This window comes from Maylandia zebra, linkage group LG22 (assembly GCF_041146795.1).
Source record: "Maylandia zebra isolate NMK-2024a linkage group LG22, Mzebra_GT3a, whole genome shotgun sequence".
In the NCBI taxonomy this organism is placed as follows: Eukaryota; Metazoa; Chordata; class Actinopteri; order Cichliformes; family Cichlidae; genus Maylandia; species Maylandia zebra.
In genome coordinates this window covers 10,203,628-10,223,121 of record NC_135187.1, presented here as the reverse complement: position 1 = coordinate 10,223,121, position 19,494 = coordinate 10,203,628, and the positions used below count along the sequence as shown (strand labels likewise).

Genomic DNA, 19,494 nt, shown 5'->3' with positions numbered 1-19,494 from the left:
TTAAAACAAATATATCCAAAAATGTGACATGATTAGATTTAAAGAAGTAATGTGACTACTTATTTTGGCTTCATTTGAAATGAAACGACTTACTGTGCTTTCGTCATACCTAATCACAGCTGAAATTGCCTGCTATGACTTGTTAATTTTGAGTTTTAGTCTTGTCCTTATTTGTGGATGCATAATAAACATATAGACTGATTTAAGCTAGTACACTTATGTGTATCAAAAAGATTGCTGTTTTGGAAGAAAGTGTAAATAAAGTGTTAAACTTGCCTCCTGTCTCCTCTACAGTGAACGTTCTTTAACAGTACCCGTAATTGTATTTTCTTTTGTTGCACGAATCTCCTCGTGATCCAGCTGTCTGTTTATTCCCCCCTCTGTTTGCGTTTAGAGAAAGAGCTACAGATTTAAAAGATGTCAGATGTCAGACGCTTCCTCGCCCTCGTACCTCTGAACTGGGCCAGTTCGTCTTAAAATACTGCGCTCCTCAGAGAAATGTGCCAGAACATTCAGCGTCTACGTAACACCTTGTTCCCTCCCTGCCTCCCCATATCACACTGTTATCTTCTTCTTCTTTTTTTAAACATCTGATATGAGATGATGATGAGGATAAAAAAAATTATGTAAAGGTTCACACTTTTTAAAATAGCTTTCACCTGCTCTGATTTCTGTCTTACTGGGTTTGTCAGACTGGCTCGCCACAGAGTTTTCTGAATATTTTATTCCATCTAAGTTAAAGCTCTAAATCAGATTTAAGCATTTAGGGGTTCTTTCTTCATATTACCAGATAACCCTGCCACTAATACCCTCTATTCCTCTGCTTACTTTCATCCTGTCATATTACTTTTTTATATCAGGTGTTTCGGGGTGACCAATAAGCGCCACCTTCCACTGACGTCATGACCAACGCTGCTTCTAAGGTCATTTAATTTTAATGTAGACTTAATTTTAATATCACAACAGTTGAAATAAAATAAACATTAAGAAATCAACAAATAATACTTTTAGTGTATATGGTATTTATTTATATATTCTCTGTTAAAGTAGTCTTTAGCATTAGCATTGATTTGGTTATTCGTTCAAGAGCTAACGTTATTACGTTGCCTAGCAACCACTCTTTCGCTTTCTGCTGGCAAATACTGTATAACGTAAAATAAAAATTAAAATAAAAACATTAAATCTTTCCACAGCGTCTAAAATGATAGTTTTTATTTAGCTTTTGTCAAAATATTGCTGTTGTTATTATTAGTATTTTATTAATATCCTAATATTAGTCACAGTGCGTCGTAATTACGTTACAGCGTCCCCGTCCCCCTCGTAGCCGTCCCGAGCCGCCATGGCCACTACGCACGCTTTCTGCGCACACGCCACCGTGCTGTCCTTTGTTCCTCATTCATAAAGCGGCTTCACGAGCACGGGGATGTGTCACCGTGAACCCCTCGCACGGAAAGGACCGCTGGCCCTTTAAGGGTTATGTAGCAGGGCTAGCTGATGTAGGACGAGCCGACCGTGCGTTTCTCTGCTCGAGCTCCCGCTGCCATCCTCGTCATGGCCTCCGTACACCCGCCACCGACACCACCACCGAGGATGAACCGACCAGCCATCGACCCTTCCCTTCCCGGAGCGGAGACGGACGTCAAGCCGAAGCAGAGGCACCGGTAGAGGCGAGCCGCGCCGGGGAGAGCCGCCTCACATCCAAATGCCACCCCGGTTTCCTCATCCATGCCTTCGTTTAAAGCCAAGTACAGCTATACGATAAAGAGGGGTGCGGACCCGGGCGGCGGCGGCGGAAACATGACAACGGACAAGGATTATTCTCTTAATCTGTCGGTGCAGCAAGTGCTGAGCCTTTGGGTGCAAGGCTCGGCGCTGCACCACTTCACAGGTATGCGGAATGAAAGGTGCCGCTATTCTGCTGCTTCATTTTATTTTTTTTTTAAATGTGTTCAGTGAAAAAGTCATCACCACCAGCAGCATGTGCAGCTTCCTTTTTAAAGAAGAATATATATAAATATCATTCAAATATATGTGGTCATTTTTCTTGTAGCCAGCAGGAAGGGCATGGCTGCTGTTATGCATAGGGGGCATCTGTGTGCCACCTTTCCATCCCACCTCCCCATCTCTGTCTCTGCAAGCTGGTGTGTTTTATTGGTGATGCTGGGCCTGAACCACAACATCAACAAAACAAAACAAAATCTCACTCTTTTATTCAGGAGTCCGTCAGGAAAAATAATGACAACATTCGGCTAATTAATCTTTCTGCTTCGTGAATGCGTAGTAAATGTGGCCTCCTCCCCCTCCTTTGTCTTTCAGTAAAGGGGCAATTAGAGGGAGGGTCCTCTTAGCGGGCAGGGATGCTGTCTGGGATGGTCCTGACTCTAGAAGTAGTGAGGCTGAGTTCAATTCCCTGTTTTATTTGAATGCAGTTGAGCCAGAGCATGTCTGCTTTGATATTGAAGGTAATATGCAGCTGTAAATACGAGATGAGGGCATCTCTGCGGGCTGATGGCTGAACTGTCACTTGTTGATACAGATGATTGAGCTGCTGCCATCAATTATGTGCTTTGTACCAAAACAAAATGCTTACAAGATGACTTTCTTCCTCCTTTTTTATTTGTAAGGAGGTTTAAGAAAAGTGGAAGAAATGCATGAAAGTTCCTATGACACAAAAACAGATCACGGGGCACCAAAAAAGCAATGTGTGGGCATTTTATCTCTTCTTTCCAAGCAGAATGAACTTCCTCAGCAAGAAATATTATTACTTGCCAGCTGTTCAAAGCATTGTCATCACTTTTCTTTTTTCTTTTTTTGAGGAAGTGGACGGGGGACCGTGTGTGTTGCACATTATAGAAATTCTTGCATTTCACTCTGCAAAGTGAGGAGCCGGACGTGTAGTCATGGCTGGCTTGGCACAGACCGGTTGTCTAATATGCAGCTGACATCCTGTGTTGAGAAACACATCATGCAGGGATGGAAGGGAAAAAAAGGCACAGTTGATCACGCTGACTCAGCAGGAAGTTGCAGTGCAATGTAGAAGTTTGTGGTATCTGAGCTGCAGCGGCGAGAAGAGAGCTGTGAGGAGCTAACGCCCCGGGGCTTTACAGAATACTGTTCACAAATCTCACACCTGACCCCCCAGACAGGTGAAAAACGACCTCCTGAGACATTAAAGAAGGTCAGGGGGGACAGTTGGGGAGCCCTGAACGGATAGATAAACTTTTATCTGTGCCCCTGGGGAGTGCTTCCTGTTTATGAGGCGTGCGCAGCAGGCGGTTTCACTTCAGAAAACCAGTGAAAAGAACATATTTAAATGTGAACAGCTACTTTGAAATTGTCTCACTTTGATGAATCACAGTCAATAAAAACATGCTGTTCTTGTCACTCATTTATTATCTATCTGTGGGATTTGTGGTACGATTGAGATGCATTTAAGGAAGTGCCATTTACACACAGACCTTTCCGATGTCAGAGTGTGTAACTTTAGAAATCTGATGATCAGATAAATATCCAATTCTTAATCCAGCATGCACCAGGTGCTGTTAATCTGCCGATTGCTAATTGTGTGGCGACACAGGCAGAACAGCAGAGCTGCTCATGTGCAGCTCATGAGGAGAAAGGAGGAAGAGCAGAGAGACGCCAGCGTAATGCATTGCATATGCATAGATATTTACCAGCTGGAGGGCACTGAAATGTATTTAACCTCATTTATTACAGCAATGAGTGCTTTAGCCTGTCTTGAATAGAATAAATAAGTGTATGAATATCGGTTAAACAGGGAAACTCATACAACATCATGTTTATTTTGCGCTTTTATCCCTTTTTTTGTTTTTTTTACCTGCTTTGGTCTTAGAAAATGAAAAATATTCAATGCATTAGCCTACTTGGGGGGTGGTTAATTGACACCCAGCGGGTTAATGAACTTGTAATAGACTTGCAGAAATCCTGTATTATCAGTTCACAATAATAATGTCAAAAGGCTTTCTTAGTTTTAATTGTTTGCCTGCTGTGATTACGCGATGATCAGATTGCTAAAAAGTCATTTTATTATCTCACACAGTAACATGTTGTGTAGCTGTTCTTCGTGTAAAGCTAATCAGTTGTGTTCACTCTGCACGTTCCCTGATCTGCAGCTTTTTAGCTCAGCATGTCTGGTGTTTAGCTGTTTGCTTTAGCCTTTATCTCTTTGCAAAAAAGCACACAAAAGCAAAAAGAGCTCAGGTGAAGCTGTAAAACATACACACAAAAACAGAAAGCGCAACTTGGCTGCTCAGTTAAAGGTCCAGATATTTCTGTCAGGAGTTGGCAGACAACTAAACAGAAGGTATAGTGGAGTTTAGCAGGTTCAGATAAAAGCATCGAGTCTATGTATGGGCACATGCAGCTATATTAGGAGTTAAAGCTTTGTGTGAATGCCAAGCAGCAACCTTCAGGATTTAAAAACATTGCACCAATGCTGAAGTGGCAAAAGCTGCAGTTCCTCCAGTGGCCACTTGAGGCTTTCTCCTAAAACAAGTCAATCCCCATAGACTCCTGTGTTAAAATAAACTTTAAAGCATTAAAAGCATCTTTACAGCCTCAGTGGATGTTTTCCCACATCATAACTATCAACACAGGCTTAAATTTTCTTTTCTTTCTTTCTTTTTGTAAATAAATTTATGCATCTGGATGCTAAAGTGAAGATCGTGGTCGCTTTGAGTGACAGGCGTTCCCAAGGCACCTGGATTTGATCACAGTCTGCTGGGCCTCACCTCCACTGCCATGTTTGTGCTGTTGGTGCCTTTTGGAGCATTTGCAGTGGCATTATCTTATTGGTCTTTTACTTTGCACTAATTAGCAGGTATGCTTTTCTGTGTGGTGCATGTGTACAGTTTAACGATACATCACGTCATAGTAGCTCGGTTCTCCGAAAAAGAAGAAGCATCATCCGAAATGGAATCAACATTAGCATAGTCCTCTTCTTGTTCTGCATCACGGGACAGAGTCACTGCCAGATGTGTCAGGCTGGCTCTCCCTCTCTCCACGTTTGGACAAACCCATCCTTCGTCGTCTTGAGAGGTGAACTCGGCAGCCTTCTGCTTCGAGAAGCTGCGGCTTCAACACGGGAATGGTTCATGTTCTGCAGCCGCCTGTGTACTCCAACCTCTGACGAGGCACCAAATACACGAGCCCCTGCTTTTTTAAAATTCTGTCCTGTTGACAGGCGAGCTCTAAAGCCGCCGTGCTGACAAAGACCTCGGCCTGTAGTTGCGGATTAGCAGAAGTTAATACTGTGCTCTCACTGTGTTTTAGCCTGTGTTCGCTCCTATCTCTGAACATGACACAGCACTTTACTGCACTCATTTCTCACCCTATAGGTGCTTCTTCATAGCCGTGACCACCTGCGCTGCCTGCTGTCCCCTGAAACTAAATGTGCACCTCACCTTCCAGCATCTGCTGCAATGCAAAAAAAATTAGCTGCCATGGATAATTTTAGTCGGCTGAGATAAATAACGAGCCTCGTGTCTCCACTGAACATTTCACCCGACCCATTTTCTCTCTAAATCGAGCTTGTAACTTATCAAGAAATGCAACAGATTTCCTCCAGCTATGCTATTAAATATTATTCTGACCAGCATGACAGGTTACTGTTACAGAAGAGAGATCACGCTGACATTTGGTCCTCAGTAGGTGTCCGGGTCAGGCTCCATCCATCAGTGATGGTGGAAGACTATACGGATTATTTTATCAGTAAGTAGAAACACAGAGTATCCCAGCTGTCCTCTCCATTTGTGAAATTTTTGGCAAAGTTGATCTCACTGAACCCTTACATATTGAATCTAACCGTGAGGTTTAGAGGAGAAACTTGCGGCCAATCAGCTTACCTGCCATTCACCGTTAGTTACGTTGAACTCCGCATTTTTCTTTTCTTTTTCTCAGACTTCTGCTAACCAACTCATTCCCTTAACTACACATAAACTAATGGTGTTTGTGATTGTCTGTTTAACCTGTGGATGTCTGTAGTTCTTTAGACCGAGTGGGCGATATCACAGTCTGTGTGCGATGATGTTAGCATTGCATAACCTCCTCCAGGATCTTTGAGTTTCATCTTTTCCAGCCTGCATTAAAGGCCGGCTCTCTCTACACGATGCTGAATCCTGATCAGCTTTCGTGTCGTCGGGGGCTACAGTTAAGCGGGGCTCTCTCTCCCTGTACTTCCTGTATGTGTGTCTCTCTTATGTCTTGGGTCCCATCACAGATATCACTCTCTCCTCTGCTGCTGGATGCTTGCAGAAAGACAGCAGTGGATACACTGCAGCGTGATCTGCGTGCTCAGTCATTTAAGACAAAAAGCCATTGTGTTACTCCGCTGTCACGTCTCTCTCCGCCTGGCCCGGCGCTCGCCTGCCGGATCAATAAGTAGATGTAGGCACTCAGTGGACTGTGGAGGAGCTCGGTTAAATGGATATGCTAAAGAGGTCCTCGTGTCCCAGAGCTCTGAGAAATACTTGGTAATAGAATTGGGCGTTGTGATGTTTACACTGCAAAATAATGTCACGTTTCCTGTTTGCATCGCGCCCACACACAGACAGCATTGCCATGCTTCGGCTGGGTCATCCTTTCTCACTTGGTGTCTTTTCTTCTTCAGTTATCTCACGGCCAGCTGGCTCCTTCTGGCTCCCACGGTGCCAGGGGTTCAACCAAAGGCCCCTCGCTGGCAAAGTGCAATGAAGCCGGAGCCTTTTTAGACAAAGCTGGCCTGTGCCACAGAAAGACAGGGAGAACGAGGAGGAGGAGGAGGAGGAAGAGTGTGATTTTTAAATGCTGTTTACTGTTCTCATTTTCAGTGAAGTCCGTTATAACGGCAGCACAGTCTGGACCCTGCAGGGTGCATTATGTGTATTCTAGGAGAACAGTCGAGTTTGGTGGAAGCTAATTAGATGATTTTGCTGGCATTTTAGGGATTATCAGCATTTTTAGTTTGCAGACGTTTGTTTCTACAATTACATTTTTTTTTTCAGAAAGCTTATCTCCAGTCAGGATGGTCACAAAAGGCGGCCGTATGCTATTGTTTCAGACGAGATTTTCCATTTACCGCTTCATGTCGGGCTCGCTGTCTGAAATGTCGCTCTGAGCGGTTTTATACATCTCCGCCACGGGTCCATCGCCACGGTCGGCTGCCTCTTTGATGAGGCTTGACTTAGACGGTGGCTGCTGTAGATTGAAATCCTCCCCTCGCCTCACAGACGTGCAGCAGCGGCTGTAGCTCTGCATCTTGGCTGAGCTGCAGTGTTTCATCTTGGAAGCACTCTTTATAAGCAGTAAATGTGAATTTTTCAAGACTAGAACGGAATATTATAAGTTGTGTCTTCCCCCTCGGGATTACTTATTATCGGCGTTTGTTTGCATGAAGCTCTTTTGTTCAGAAGAGCTTCTTATCACTAATGCGGCTCAGTAAGGTGAAGGCCTGCCTCCCACCACTGCATGACTCTGAGACAGAGTCTCACGCTTTTATTACCTCTCTTAGACTTTCGTAGCTCTTTATTTGTCGGCTCTGATCAGTCGTTACTTCGTTGTCAGCAGGCTGTAGGAAATGCAGCAGCTCGCCTTTAGACAGGAAAGAAACATGGTGATTACACCTTTTATGGCCTCCTTACACTGTCTTCCTGTCCATCAGGATCCAGTTTAAAATTTACTTGTTTTTAAAAGCCTTATTGGTTTGGTGCCACCTTACTTAACAGAACTTTCGGAGCCTCTGACCAGATAGTCCAGTCCAGGCTTAAAAGCAAAGTCTACAAAGTCTTTGTAGTGGCAGCTCCTAACTTTTGGAACAACCAAACTTCCCACGTACAGCTCAGTCATTTTAAAACAACTGCTTATTCTTGTTTTCTTTCAGGTCTAGATGAGCAGGATAGCCTGATGCAAATACGGCCTTATTTAATTAGTTTTATTTGTTGATTTTTATTGTGTATTTGCTGTTTATTTATTGACTGTATATTTTTTTACAACCTGAGGTTGTTGCTGAAAGCTAGGATAAAGTTTATTGAGATGGTTAAAAAAAAATTAAAGCAGCTGATGTACAGATATCCCACTAAGCCCCTGCTTCTGTCTGTGTTCAGGTTGCAGTAGTAAATAAGCAGCTTTTATCTATAAAGCAGGTTTTCTGTTACAAACCTGTTGTCTTTAAGTCCTGTTTCAAGTTTCATGTGTAATCGACGTTATGCAAACCAAAGCTGACCTTTATATGTAAATGCAGCTATTTCACTAAAATAAAGGAAGCAAAATAAATCACAAGGGCTTAAATCACCGTTTCCCAGTATCGTTGTTTTGATCATTGTGATGTCAAATCAAATCACTGTACATCAAGGATGGACATGATCACTGCTTTAAAACGTAATTAGATTAAATCAAGCTTGTAATTTATCAATAAGTGCAACAGACAGACTCTGACTAAGAATTCAAATGTTATTTTGGCCAGAGTTTTACAGAGACCATTACAGATTTATCCACTGAAGGCAGATTTCACTGACATTTGGTCCTCGGTGGGTGTCGAGGTCATCCATCTGTTTTTGTGCTCCATGATGGTGGAAGGAATATTCAGAAGTCCCAATACAACTGTGTTAAAGTGTTCCAACACAAGGAAAAGCATTGTAAAAGTATAGAAAAAGAAAAGTGAAGCCTTAAACGTGCTTTCTGTTTACAGACCAGCAGGACAGGTCAGAAACACATAAAAACATTAAAAGCTGGGACCAGTCTGCTTCAGGATGGTTTCTTTGGTAAACAATTCATAATTCATTTTGTAAGTGAAAGCTGCTTCTGTTCCTCAGATCGATATTTAATTTCATGCTTCACCAGAAATGAAAGTACTCTGTTAAAGTCATATATATTAGAATAGGGGATTGTTGTTACTTTAATGTGCCAGCTGACTGATTTTAAAATGGTGATGTAAACCAACAAATAGGAAAAAATGTAGTCTTTATGTTTGCAGTAACTATCATTATACATCATCATTGTTATTATCCAGTAAATATAAAAAAATGTGAAAATGTAAAAATATTTATTTCAGTGCAAGCGGTGATTTCTCTAATTTGTTGCTATGTTTGATGTTCAGGCTAAAAAAAAATGTAATTGTCTGATTAATATTTATGAAACTAATCGATAATTTATTTGCTGCAGTTGTTACATTAAGAACCCCTAAGACATTATATCATACTGTACTGTAGTATATACTTATACTACTATGTGCTATACTTATACTATATCTGGAGCAACTACGCATTGTGTTCGAGAGATATTACCTGATATTTAACTTCTGAGGCTGGGCTGTACTTTTATATAATACTATAATATAATAGATGGTGCAGGTGGTCAGTTTAACCTTAATTCAGCAAGTAAAAGAAAAAAGCATTTAGATGAGAAAACATTTCAGCACACTGCCCCCTGCTGGTGAAAGCTTTAGTTAAATTGTACGTAGAGCACCTTTAATGTAAGCGGTAAATCCTGTGCTTTCAGGCTGTATCTGATCTGTGTTGTTGGCTCTCTCTCCCTGCAGAGATGTGGTACTGGGTCTTCCTGTGGTGTCTCTTCTCCTCGCTCTTCGTCCACGGGGCGGTGGGGCTGCTCATGTTAGTCATGCTGCAGCGCCACAAGCGGGGACGCCTCATCACCCTGGTGCTGGTCAGCGTGGGTTTCCTGGCCTCGCTCTCCGGAGGCGTCATCACTAGTAAGCCCATTTACTTCCCCTTTTGTTTTCTTGCTGACGGGTTATTTTTAGAGCGACCTCAGAGTGCGGCGTTCAGCACCCAGAAGAAGACGAGAGGTGACAGGAAGGCAGAGCGAGCGCTGGGTGAGGTGACCGTGTGTTAACTCGTGTCAACTAGAAGAAAACAGAAGCTGACAGAGAGACAGGGAGGAGAAAGATTTTTAGACTAATCTGCTTCTGTGTTTACCTGCCTGTTTGTTTATGTGGCCCAGGAAACTTCAACGTGTCGGCACGATAAGGGTTCATTTAATTTAACAACATTTTTGTGATTGGCTGGACTGTTGTCGCTGGTAGGAAGAGTTTGCACCCAAAAAATACCAACCACACACACACACACACACACACACACACAAATGACCTAAACACTAACTTTGAAGATATTCCAAACAACAACAAGAACATTTAAAGGTACATTTTGTAAAATCCCTATTCAGATTTTTTTTTTAAATTCACGCCACTGAGTGTTAGATTCGTCTATGCACTGTAACAAAGACCTCTAACTAATCCTCACCTGACTATTACAATGTTTTATGTTAAGAAATCAAGGATATACTGTCCACTTTCACTCTGTCTCTTAAGCAGTCAGTAGTTTAACCAACCATCCCAGTGATGTAATGTTCTGTACGGGCACAAGTTCAGTATCTTTCCCATCTTTGCTTCCTCCTGGGCTACAGTTACTGCCCCCCCAGCTAGGCAGCCTCCCATCCAAGTACTAACCAGGCCCACCCTGGCCAAGATCAGCAGAGATTGGGCGTGTTTAGGGTGGTATGGGGATGAGCAGTGACATGCTAGTATAAAGTTAACAAATTACACTCCTACCTGGTCTTTGAGCTGCTTGGAGAAGTCTGGCGTGTTTCCTTTTTTTGTTCCAAATGCTCAAACGATTTAAATGTGGGTGTTTAGTCTTTTGCTTGAAGCAGACTTTTAGCTGCATCTACAGATTTTCTACATGTTGCTGTTCATCAGATGTCTGCAGTAACCTCAGAACAAATGGGGAAAAACAAAAAACAAAATACAGTCTTATTTCTTGACACCACCCCACTTTAAGTTAACAGTCAGTTCCTTTAGTCAATTCTAAGAGCTACATCATTACATCCAAGTGAATGTGTTAAGGTTTGGGCGGCTTTGAGACAAATTCTCAAGTAGCGACAGGCTGTTACAGTCACAGTAGGGAAAAACAGTGGTTGGAGAATGGAACACAACCAAAATGAACGCAGCTGACAATTTGATGTGTCAAGACGGCAATAAAACAGCAATAAGATGAAGTCTGTCTGTGATTAGATTGGGTGCAGTCAGTCGATTGAAAGTGGTGGAAAGTAAGCATGCATCCTCAGGCCAGGAGCTGTTCGTCGCTGCAACTACTCACTCAGAGCAAAACATTTTTCTTTTCCTTTTTCTAGTCGCAAAAAAGGTGCTGTCCTATTTTTACTCTAGTGTGACTGATCCATTAGGGTAAGAAGGTAAGAAGTCCCAGTGCACCTCAGGTCACGTTCCCTGCAGAGTCCATGGGTATCACATTTCAGCACTAATGATGATACCTGCAAGTCTGCATTAGAAATGAGGGGCAGCGGATCCTTGAAGACCAGGGGTAATTAGTCTGAGGCCATCTAATTCATCTCTCTTTGTTAACACTTAATATAACACAGTAGAGTGGTGCAGATAGTTATCTATAATACATGATGACATCTGTGGTGACTGTGAAGTAAAAATACCTTAAAATACTCTAAAAAGGCAGAAATCAGGAATTGTTAATCATTTATTTTCTACTGTGAATCAAAACGGTGAGGAAATCTGTTCGCTGTCTGCACGTTTTAATAACTGGCACTTGTTTTCATTGTTATACCAGGTGTGATATGTTATCTTGAGCTAGGACAAATATCAGTATTTTGTATCCAATACAGTGGGGCAAAAAAGTATTTAGTCAGCCACCGATTGTGCAAGTTCCCCGACCTAAAATGATGACAGAGGTCAGTAATTTGCACCAGAGGTACACTTCAACTGTGAGAGACAGAATGTGAAAAAAAAATCCATGAATCCACATGGTAGGATTTGTAAAGAATTTATTCGTAAATCATATTTTTGAAACACAAAAATATTCACTTTATTATTTTTTTAAACACTGCAGGTGAAGCTGATATCCAGGCTTTGTTTATTTGCCTTTACCTTCCCCTCACTGTATCAGAGTGTGAGCACAGGGTGTGTAAATAGACCTGCGTCTATCGTAGCGTAGGGCTCTGTGGATGACTCACTCACCGTCACAGATGTGAGCTGGTGCCCCAAAAATAGAAAAGCCGCTTTATTATTAATGTGTAGCAATCAGAGTGAGCTAGACTATTGACAGCGTCACCAGCCATGTGTACGCGAGCCCGGCACAAAATCAGAGTGTGTGTTTGTGTGTGTGTGTGTGGAGACTGCAAAGGCAGCAGTCGCAGCTGAGTAGAAGTAAAAGAAAGGTCATGCAGCACAGAGGAAATGTCAGCCTTTAATAGTTGTTTAAAGTCCTTTTCTATAACATTAAATGTCCAGGACTCTGATTTGAGCTACAGTTTAGAGTCTACAGGCCTCAGTTGACATGTTACATGTTTAAGTTTATGTTGTGTTTGGAAGGTTTGCATGATGGCACAGCTTCGTGTGTTTCAACTAAGCAAACCACAAGCACATTGTCCTTTAGACAAATGAGTCCAAATCGGAGATGTTTGGTAATAATGCAAAGTGCATAATATCAGCAGCACAAATAAATGTTATTGTCATGCACAATGGAGGAGGCGTGATCCTTTGGGCTTGGTTTGCAGCCAATGGGTCCGGGCACCTTCCAGTGCCAGACTGATGTTTAAGACCTGAATACTAAACCCCTGTTGATACTAAAAGCTGAAGATTTAGACAAAGAAACCAACCTCTTTCTCTTTTTAATCAGGACACACGTGCAATTTTTCTTTTAGTTTTTAATACAAACACAAAGCAAAGATGAGAAACACTCCGACTTTAAAGCCAGTGTGATGCTACTTTAGAAATACTGGTTTTCCTTCTCCACACATTATTTTTTCTTTCTATCCGCCTGACGTGCAGGTTACTGAAGAGCCTTTTGTAACGCATGTAACAACATGATATAACTCTAATCTAATTGCTGAGTATAGCACAGTAACCTGTTACATTACTGTTACTGAAAAATGTAACGTGATCACTTTGTTTTCTGTAAAAGCAGCAGCGATTGCATCCTCCACACCGTAAATATGATAACCTTGATGAAGGGAGGATTCGCTGGAGCGCTGCTGGTAGCTTTAACTGGTAAACTTTGTTTAGATTTTCTCGGCCTTCGAGTCCAGCAGTTTAAAAATAGCTCACTCGGCTTTGGTGCCTGGATTAGAGAAACGTCCTCTCCTGCTGTTTGTCTCAATCACGACTAGACGGACAGCGTGCAGTGAGAACTGCTGCAGGAAGAGCAGCGAGTCTGCTCAGAGTGTGGCTGCGAGGAGGCATGCACGAACGCTCCTCCATCACTGACAGAAGGGCGAGACCAGGAGGGACATGTTTGTCCGCTGATCCCCTGACTGTGGATGTTCAGTTGGGTTTAATGGTGACAGGCAGCTGTGTGTGTGTCTTTCTCTTTGCCAGATCTTGTATTAGCATTGACTTTTACATTTTTTTATCTCCCTCAGGCGCGGCCGTGGCGGGCGTTTACCGCGTGGCGGGGAAAGGCATGGCACCGCTGGAGGCGCTGGTGCTCGGCGTGGGCCAGACCACCCTCTCCGTCGTCATATCCTTCTCGCGGATCCTGGCCACGCTGTGAAGAAAACCCATGACGGGGTGAAAGCGGGCAAACCGAGCCGGGCAGAGACTTTAGGCCTGCTTTTATGGAAGGACATGAGGCACAAGTCCTCTGGACCTTTTGAGGGCCGGATCCAGGGTAGAGCGCCCCCCCCAGCGTCTCTGCACTGTGCAGGAAGGTCGTCATCGTGTCAGAGAGCAGCGCCGGGCAGAGGCTCGGCCTCAGCTTCTGGACCTGAAAGCCATGTTTCTGAGTTTCCAGAGTTATGCCACTTCTTCGTGCCAAAAGCCTTCTCTGTGAAAACAGCAAGCCTCGGTGGCCGACTGACTCTCAAAGGCTTTCTGTTGAACTTTTGAGGGAGGAGGAAAAAAAATCTATTTTTTAAACAGCGACCTGTAATCGTGAGCTGATGATCTTTGGCGATCGGAACAAAAGTTCGGCAAACAAACAAAAGAACAGCAGTGTCCATCAGCAGTAAAACACCTTCATCAGTATTGAACCGCCGCCGCGCCTCTAGGCCTGCATACAGCTTCTCGCTCCTTCTCCTGAGATGGCTCGAAAGCCGCAGCATCCGACTCACGAGCAGGAAGAAGCTTTGAATTTTTGCACTTTGTAAATGTTGGCGAAGTGGCAGAGGAAAACCAGCATGTGATGATCGATTTTAAAGCGTGCCAACAACAACTCTGAGCGGAGTCAGAGGAGTAGTTTGGGGAGTGTGTTTATTGGCTTTCTTCCACAGACAGAGAGAGAGGATGAGATCAATGTCACTCTGATGTCTTTACTGTAAACAAAGGTGGAGCCGGGAGACAGTAAAGTTATCTACCTGCATCTGATTTATCTCTATTAAACAATATAACATAACATAATATAACAGGACATAATGATAATCGAGTTGCAGGAATTTGCTGTAATAATAAAAATATTTTCATTCGAAAAGTTGGAAAAGAACCAGATTAGAGAAAAGAAACGGAAATTTGACCATCCAGTATTTCCAGTGTGTGTGAGGCAAAAGTAGGTGTACCTGTGCTGTCAGTATGCAGGTTTTACGCCCATGAGCAGCAGTAAAGGCAGCTAAGCGTTCCTGTAATCATCGATCAGTCCTGCGCATCAACTCGGAGGGGTTTTTAGCCCATTCTTCCGTACAGGAGCGTTCAGACTCTGAGATTGCGGCGCGTTTCCTCGTGTGAACGCCTCGCTTCAGGTCTTACTTCGGTCAGGGATTGTATTTTCAACACATGACCTTTATTTTTCTTTGATCCTTCTTTGAGGTTCAGATCACGCACGCCTTCCTGCTGAGAGGCAGCGGGCCAGGCTCAAACCTTGACACCCCTCTTACATTTTACCCTCTAACGTCCCTCTAACGCAGTGGTAGGGAACTCCAGGCCTCGAGAGCCGTTGGTCAACACACCTGAATCAAATGATTAGTTCATTACCAGGCCTCTGGAGAACTTCAAGACATTGAGGAGGTCATTTAGCCACTTAAATCAGCTGTTTTGGATCAAGGACACATCTAAAACCTGCAGGACACCGGCTCTCGAGGCCTGGAGTTCCCTACCCCTGCTCTAACGTGTTTGATAGATCCCCTTTGTTTAAATAAATACACCTGATTGGCATCCTGTTGACTGAAAACATCCTTAGCTTCATATTCACGGTACAGACATCAGAGGGGCATCATCAAAACTTTTAGCAAGAAGGCTAATAAACGGTTTGTTGAACAAAACAGGAGCCGTCTGTAATAGGGAGTGATTTGGTTTGGCTCTTTATAGATTAATTCTTCCTTATTCAGGGTAAGAGAAGTAAAGGTGCGTCAGCATTGAAAAGGGTCACTTTGCTGCTTGAGAATCAGCATATTCCCAGAGAAATCGCTCCGAGTGAGTCTGTGAGTCCTGCAGGTGCAGATTTTCTGGAGCCCCGGTCCTCCTCGGCTCACCGTAGTGCTGCTTATGTCTGCACTGTTTCAGTATAAACTCCCCGTGGAAAGCCATCCTTCCCTCCCCGGAGAAGGTCACAGATTGTGCTGCTCTGATTTATTTTCTTCTTCTTCTTCTTCTTCTTCTTTTATTCTATGCCTACTTTTTTCTTTATTGTTTTGTTTATGAACCCATGCTCCTTAAGTTTAACTTTGCACGTTGCACTGACTTTAATCTGCCTTGTTTTAGATCAGTGTGCATTGACCCGATGCTATACACACGCAGACACAGATTATGATGATGAAGATGATGCTTTGGAAAAAACAAAATAATGTGAAGACTGTGCTCGAAGTTACTGTATGTAGATGCCAGACACAGGCGGTGCCGAAGAAAGTTCAACTTTGCCCAAACCTTCACCCAGGAGGTCGAAATACCAAAGTATCGCTCACAGTCTAGCTTTACTCATCCCGTTTTCTCATCTTACTGACGTCAACATAAAGAGTTAGTGGTTTTATGTACTTTTTAGGGACATTTGCACATTCAAAAATATGCTCGTGCTGATTTTTATTTCTTTTATTTTTTTGCGGTTTTGTGGCTCTGAAGGTAAATTATGTAATGATGTAACAGTTTACTTTCACTACCAGCTCAGCACACAAGAGGGCGATATTGCACTGGAATGAAGTAGCAGCAGGAGCCTGAATGCCTGTGAGATGATTGTGGGGTTTGGAAATATTGAACAAAAAAAAAAGGTAAATGACCTGAAGCCCCTCCCCCTGTTTATTTTCCCCCTGTACCACTGGGTTGCTCTGCACGTGGTCTGCACCGCCCGTTTGAATGTGTAAGCTCAGCCTTCAGGGACCAATCGTGACTCACCTGCTGTCGGTGAAATCTGTTTCTGCGGGCACTTTGTGCATGTTCGTATGCGGCTCACAGGAGACTGATGAGCATCGTTGTCGCCGTGTTCGGTGTCGGTCTGAGCAGTCGTGCTTGTGACTAGAATAAAAGGATTTCCATGTGTTTTCTTTCATTGCGCTGGTGGTCGGAGAAGGGGTGTGAGGACCTACTACAAGTGACAGCAGTTTTACTGTCTTTACATAAAGTGGTTTTTTTTATGTGGCGATTAAAACTGCAAGAATGGACTCGATGCTGTCAGATCTGCACATCCAGAGCTGTACATAGCCGCAGTGTGCTTCATAAACAAACTAACCGCTGAATAGCATTCGCACCCGGTGCCATTACTGGTCATGACGGATATATGTGTGTGTTTTTCCGCTCCAGGTTCTGTGATTGAGCCGTGTGACCGTGAGTGTGCGTTGTAATATCTAAAGGAGACACCCAGCAACTAATAATCCCCTCTAGACTTTTAAAAAAGTAACGCCATCACGCTGCAGGAAGACACCCAGCTCAATAATCCTGTCTCTTTCAATAGGCTTATGATAGAAGCTGCACCCACCATTCGTACCAACACAGCCACCACCTCAAGTCTGCTGTTGCCCAAATGCCACAAATCCCGCCCCCCTCTCTTCCCAACCCCGAACACATACTGTGTACCCGCCGCTGTGGCTGCATGTGCAACGCAGCTCAGGTAACATGTGAATGGACTAACATGGACAATCCACCCAGAGACAAAGCTGTACATAAAACCCAAAGTGGCACTTCTCCTGTAGATAATGTACAATATCTTCTTTTTTAATTTTGTACCAGCCAAACTGCTGATATTTATAACTATTGCCTATTTATGTACAAACTGTTCTCCTGTACATACTCAGCAGGCGGTTGAAATAAAAATCTTTTGCAGCATAAAAAGCTCAGGAGTGTTGTTTCTGCTCTTTATGGATCGTCTTCGTCTCACAGCACAAACAGGAGGAGTGCGGAGGAACCTGGTGATAATGTTATGATATGTGTATCATATTTAATGCATCAGTTTTTGATACCTCTACATCATCAGTGTGATTTGTCTTAACTGCAACCCCGTTATATGTTTTCATAATAGCCAGGAAACCTACGCCTTCTTTGGGTAAACTGATGGCCAGCAGGGGGCGACTCTGCTGGGTGTGGAAGAGTCAGCGGGGAAAGCGGCCCTCTGCTCTCTGGTTCTGTGACCTCATTGAAACTCTTTCCTTTGGGCTCAGTCAATAATTTCAGGTCATACTGAATAAAAAATGAAGTTAATTTAGTAAATTATTGGTCACTGAGTGAGAAAGGAGGATCATTAACAAGTGAGCAGTCCTTCATCAGGCCTTCACCAGCTAGTGAGTTACATTATGGTGGCTGTGTCTGTCTTTTATACTGTATGTGGTTAGAAATTAAGAGGAAGGTTTTTAAAGTGTAGATTCAGCAGAAAAAAATTAGTCTTTTGGATACTTTTGATGGAGATGAACAGTCAGGTCCAGAAGCATTTGAGTGGTGGCACTTTTTTTTCTTTTGAGCACCACCTCAGTTGATTTGAAATCAAGACTTTCAGCTTTAATTCAAGGGGTTTAACAAAAGTGAACCGTAGAAGCATTACAGTCATTTTTGTCCACAGTCTGACGTTTTCAGAAGTTCAAAAGTAATGGACAACAGGCAGTTTCGTGCCCAGGTGAGGCTGGCCATGAAACTAACCAGATAAAAGCTTTGGAGTTGATTCCAAGTGTTGTTCTAAGTGCATTCAGTATGAGGTCCAAGAGCGGGAGGCCATCATTCAGCTGAGAAGCCAAAATAAGCATATCAGCATATAAAGACCATATTATTGTCCAAATGCTTAATAGACCTGACTTTATGGGCTTTTTAAAGGCTGTACAATTTAGTGTTTAAGATCACTAACAATGGTGACTGTGCCTTTTAATCTACCTAAAAGTGATAAAAGTTGTAGTTTTCTTTAACAGTTTTATTGGATTTACTTAATTTAAATTTAAATTTGAGCAATATTTCTTCTTTTTACATATACAAGGATCAAAAATGACTCTTTAAATCTGACCAGCTCCCTGTTTTTATTCTTGGATTACTTCCATATGAGCAGCATGGACTAATAATCCTCATTTGTCCCAGAACTGGCCCTTGGTGCAGCCTCTCAGTTCATCCTTCATCTGAAACAAACTGTTTCAGCTCCTTTTGAAGTTCAAAGTAATCTTTATTAAGGGTATCCGCTCTCACTGACATCATGAAGAGCCACGATCAGAAAAACTGTGTCAAGCTTATAGGGATTACTTGCCCGTGTGCTCGCCTCATTATTTCAAACCCTTTTTAATGACAGAAAATAAGCCAGACACAGCATTTTTCTAGCTTTGTTAACCACTAAAAGCACTTAACATATTAATATGGTGCACTTTACTGAGCAGTTATCGCACATGCTTGCACTGCAGCTTTGAGCCTCTGTTATGTATTTAAACTCTCATTATTTTTTACATTGTGTTGTTGTGATTGTTGGCAGTAGGCCTGCCACATGTTTGCTGATTGCTCATATTCTGTGAAATCTGTCTTCTATGTTTACATGCAGGTACATTTAGTTGGGCTAATTATTAGCTGTAAACGTAAAGATGTCTTCCTGTGCAATCACTGTTTGTTCTTTGTGAACGCCAATGTGTCTTTTGCCCGTCGCCTCCGCCCAGTGCTCGTCTCCCGGCGTTCCCTGGCTCTGCTGTACGTGCCCTCCCGCAGCAACCATTTTTAGAGAAGGTAAAGTCATGTTTTGTCTCCGCACGGACTCGAGGAAGTTGGCTGTTTTCATTTGCTGGTATGATACCCAAAAAAAGCCTCCGGTACGTGATGCCTCCTCATTGTAACGGTGGGGGCATCGCCTCCTGAAACATTTTGATTGTGGCTGTGACTCCAACACACAATTGCTCATTCTCATATCTGATTTGACATTTGGTTGCTGTTCCAGCCGTGTGATCTGCTTTCCTCTTTGGCTTGAACAAGGTTTTCTTTCCCTTTTTTGGGTTTCATATCCAGCCCACTGCACACACGTTGCTGCTGAGTGTAATGTATTATTAATTCTGCAGGGGAGAGGAGGAGGAGGAGGGCTGTGAATAACTGTGATGGAATTTAGTCAGCATTCTTGTGGGCTCAAAAGGACAAAGGTCTCGAGTTGTTAT

The 19,494-nt window shown here is 43.0% G+C and overlaps 1 protein-coding gene across 2 annotated transcripts; it reads left to right on the top strand.

Annotated features, from left to right (window-relative positions):
- The first annotated feature begins 1,323 nt into the window (after positions 1–1,323).
- On the top strand, positions 1,324–17,224 carry tmem170b (transmembrane protein 170B). Of its 2 annotated transcripts, XR_013095203.1 has the most exons (4): positions 1,324–1,888; positions 9,533–9,703; positions 13,399–14,859; positions 15,056–17,224. XR_013095203.1 is itself a non-coding variant. In XM_076879245.1 (3 exons), exons 1-3 carry the CDS (start codon positions 1,726–1,728, stop codon positions 13,527–13,529), a joined length of 465 nt encoding a protein of 154 aa, XP_076735360.1. In that variant the 5' UTR covers positions 1,324–1,725; the 3' UTR covers positions 13,530–17,224. The 2 variants fall into 2 exon arrangements, 1 of the variants encoding a protein (XP_076735360.1); XM_076879245.1 differs by having other exon boundaries at positions 13,399–17,224.
- Positions 17,225–19,494: the final 2,270 nt, after the last annotated feature.

Bases quoted from the DNA above. Each gene is read 5' to 3' on its own strand.
- tmem170b (XM_076879245.1), top strand. From the start codon at position 1,726: ATGCCTTCGTTTAAAGCCAAGTACAGCTATACGATAAAGAGGGGTGCG. The intron at 1,889-9,532 runs GTATGCGGAATG...CTCTCCCTGCAG, and splicing joins GGCGCTGCACCACTTCACAG to AGATGTGGTACTGGGTCTTC. The intron at 9,704-13,398 runs GTAAGCCCATTT...TATCTCCCTCAG, and splicing joins CTCCGGAGGCGTCATCACTA to GCGCGGCCGTGGCGGGCGTT.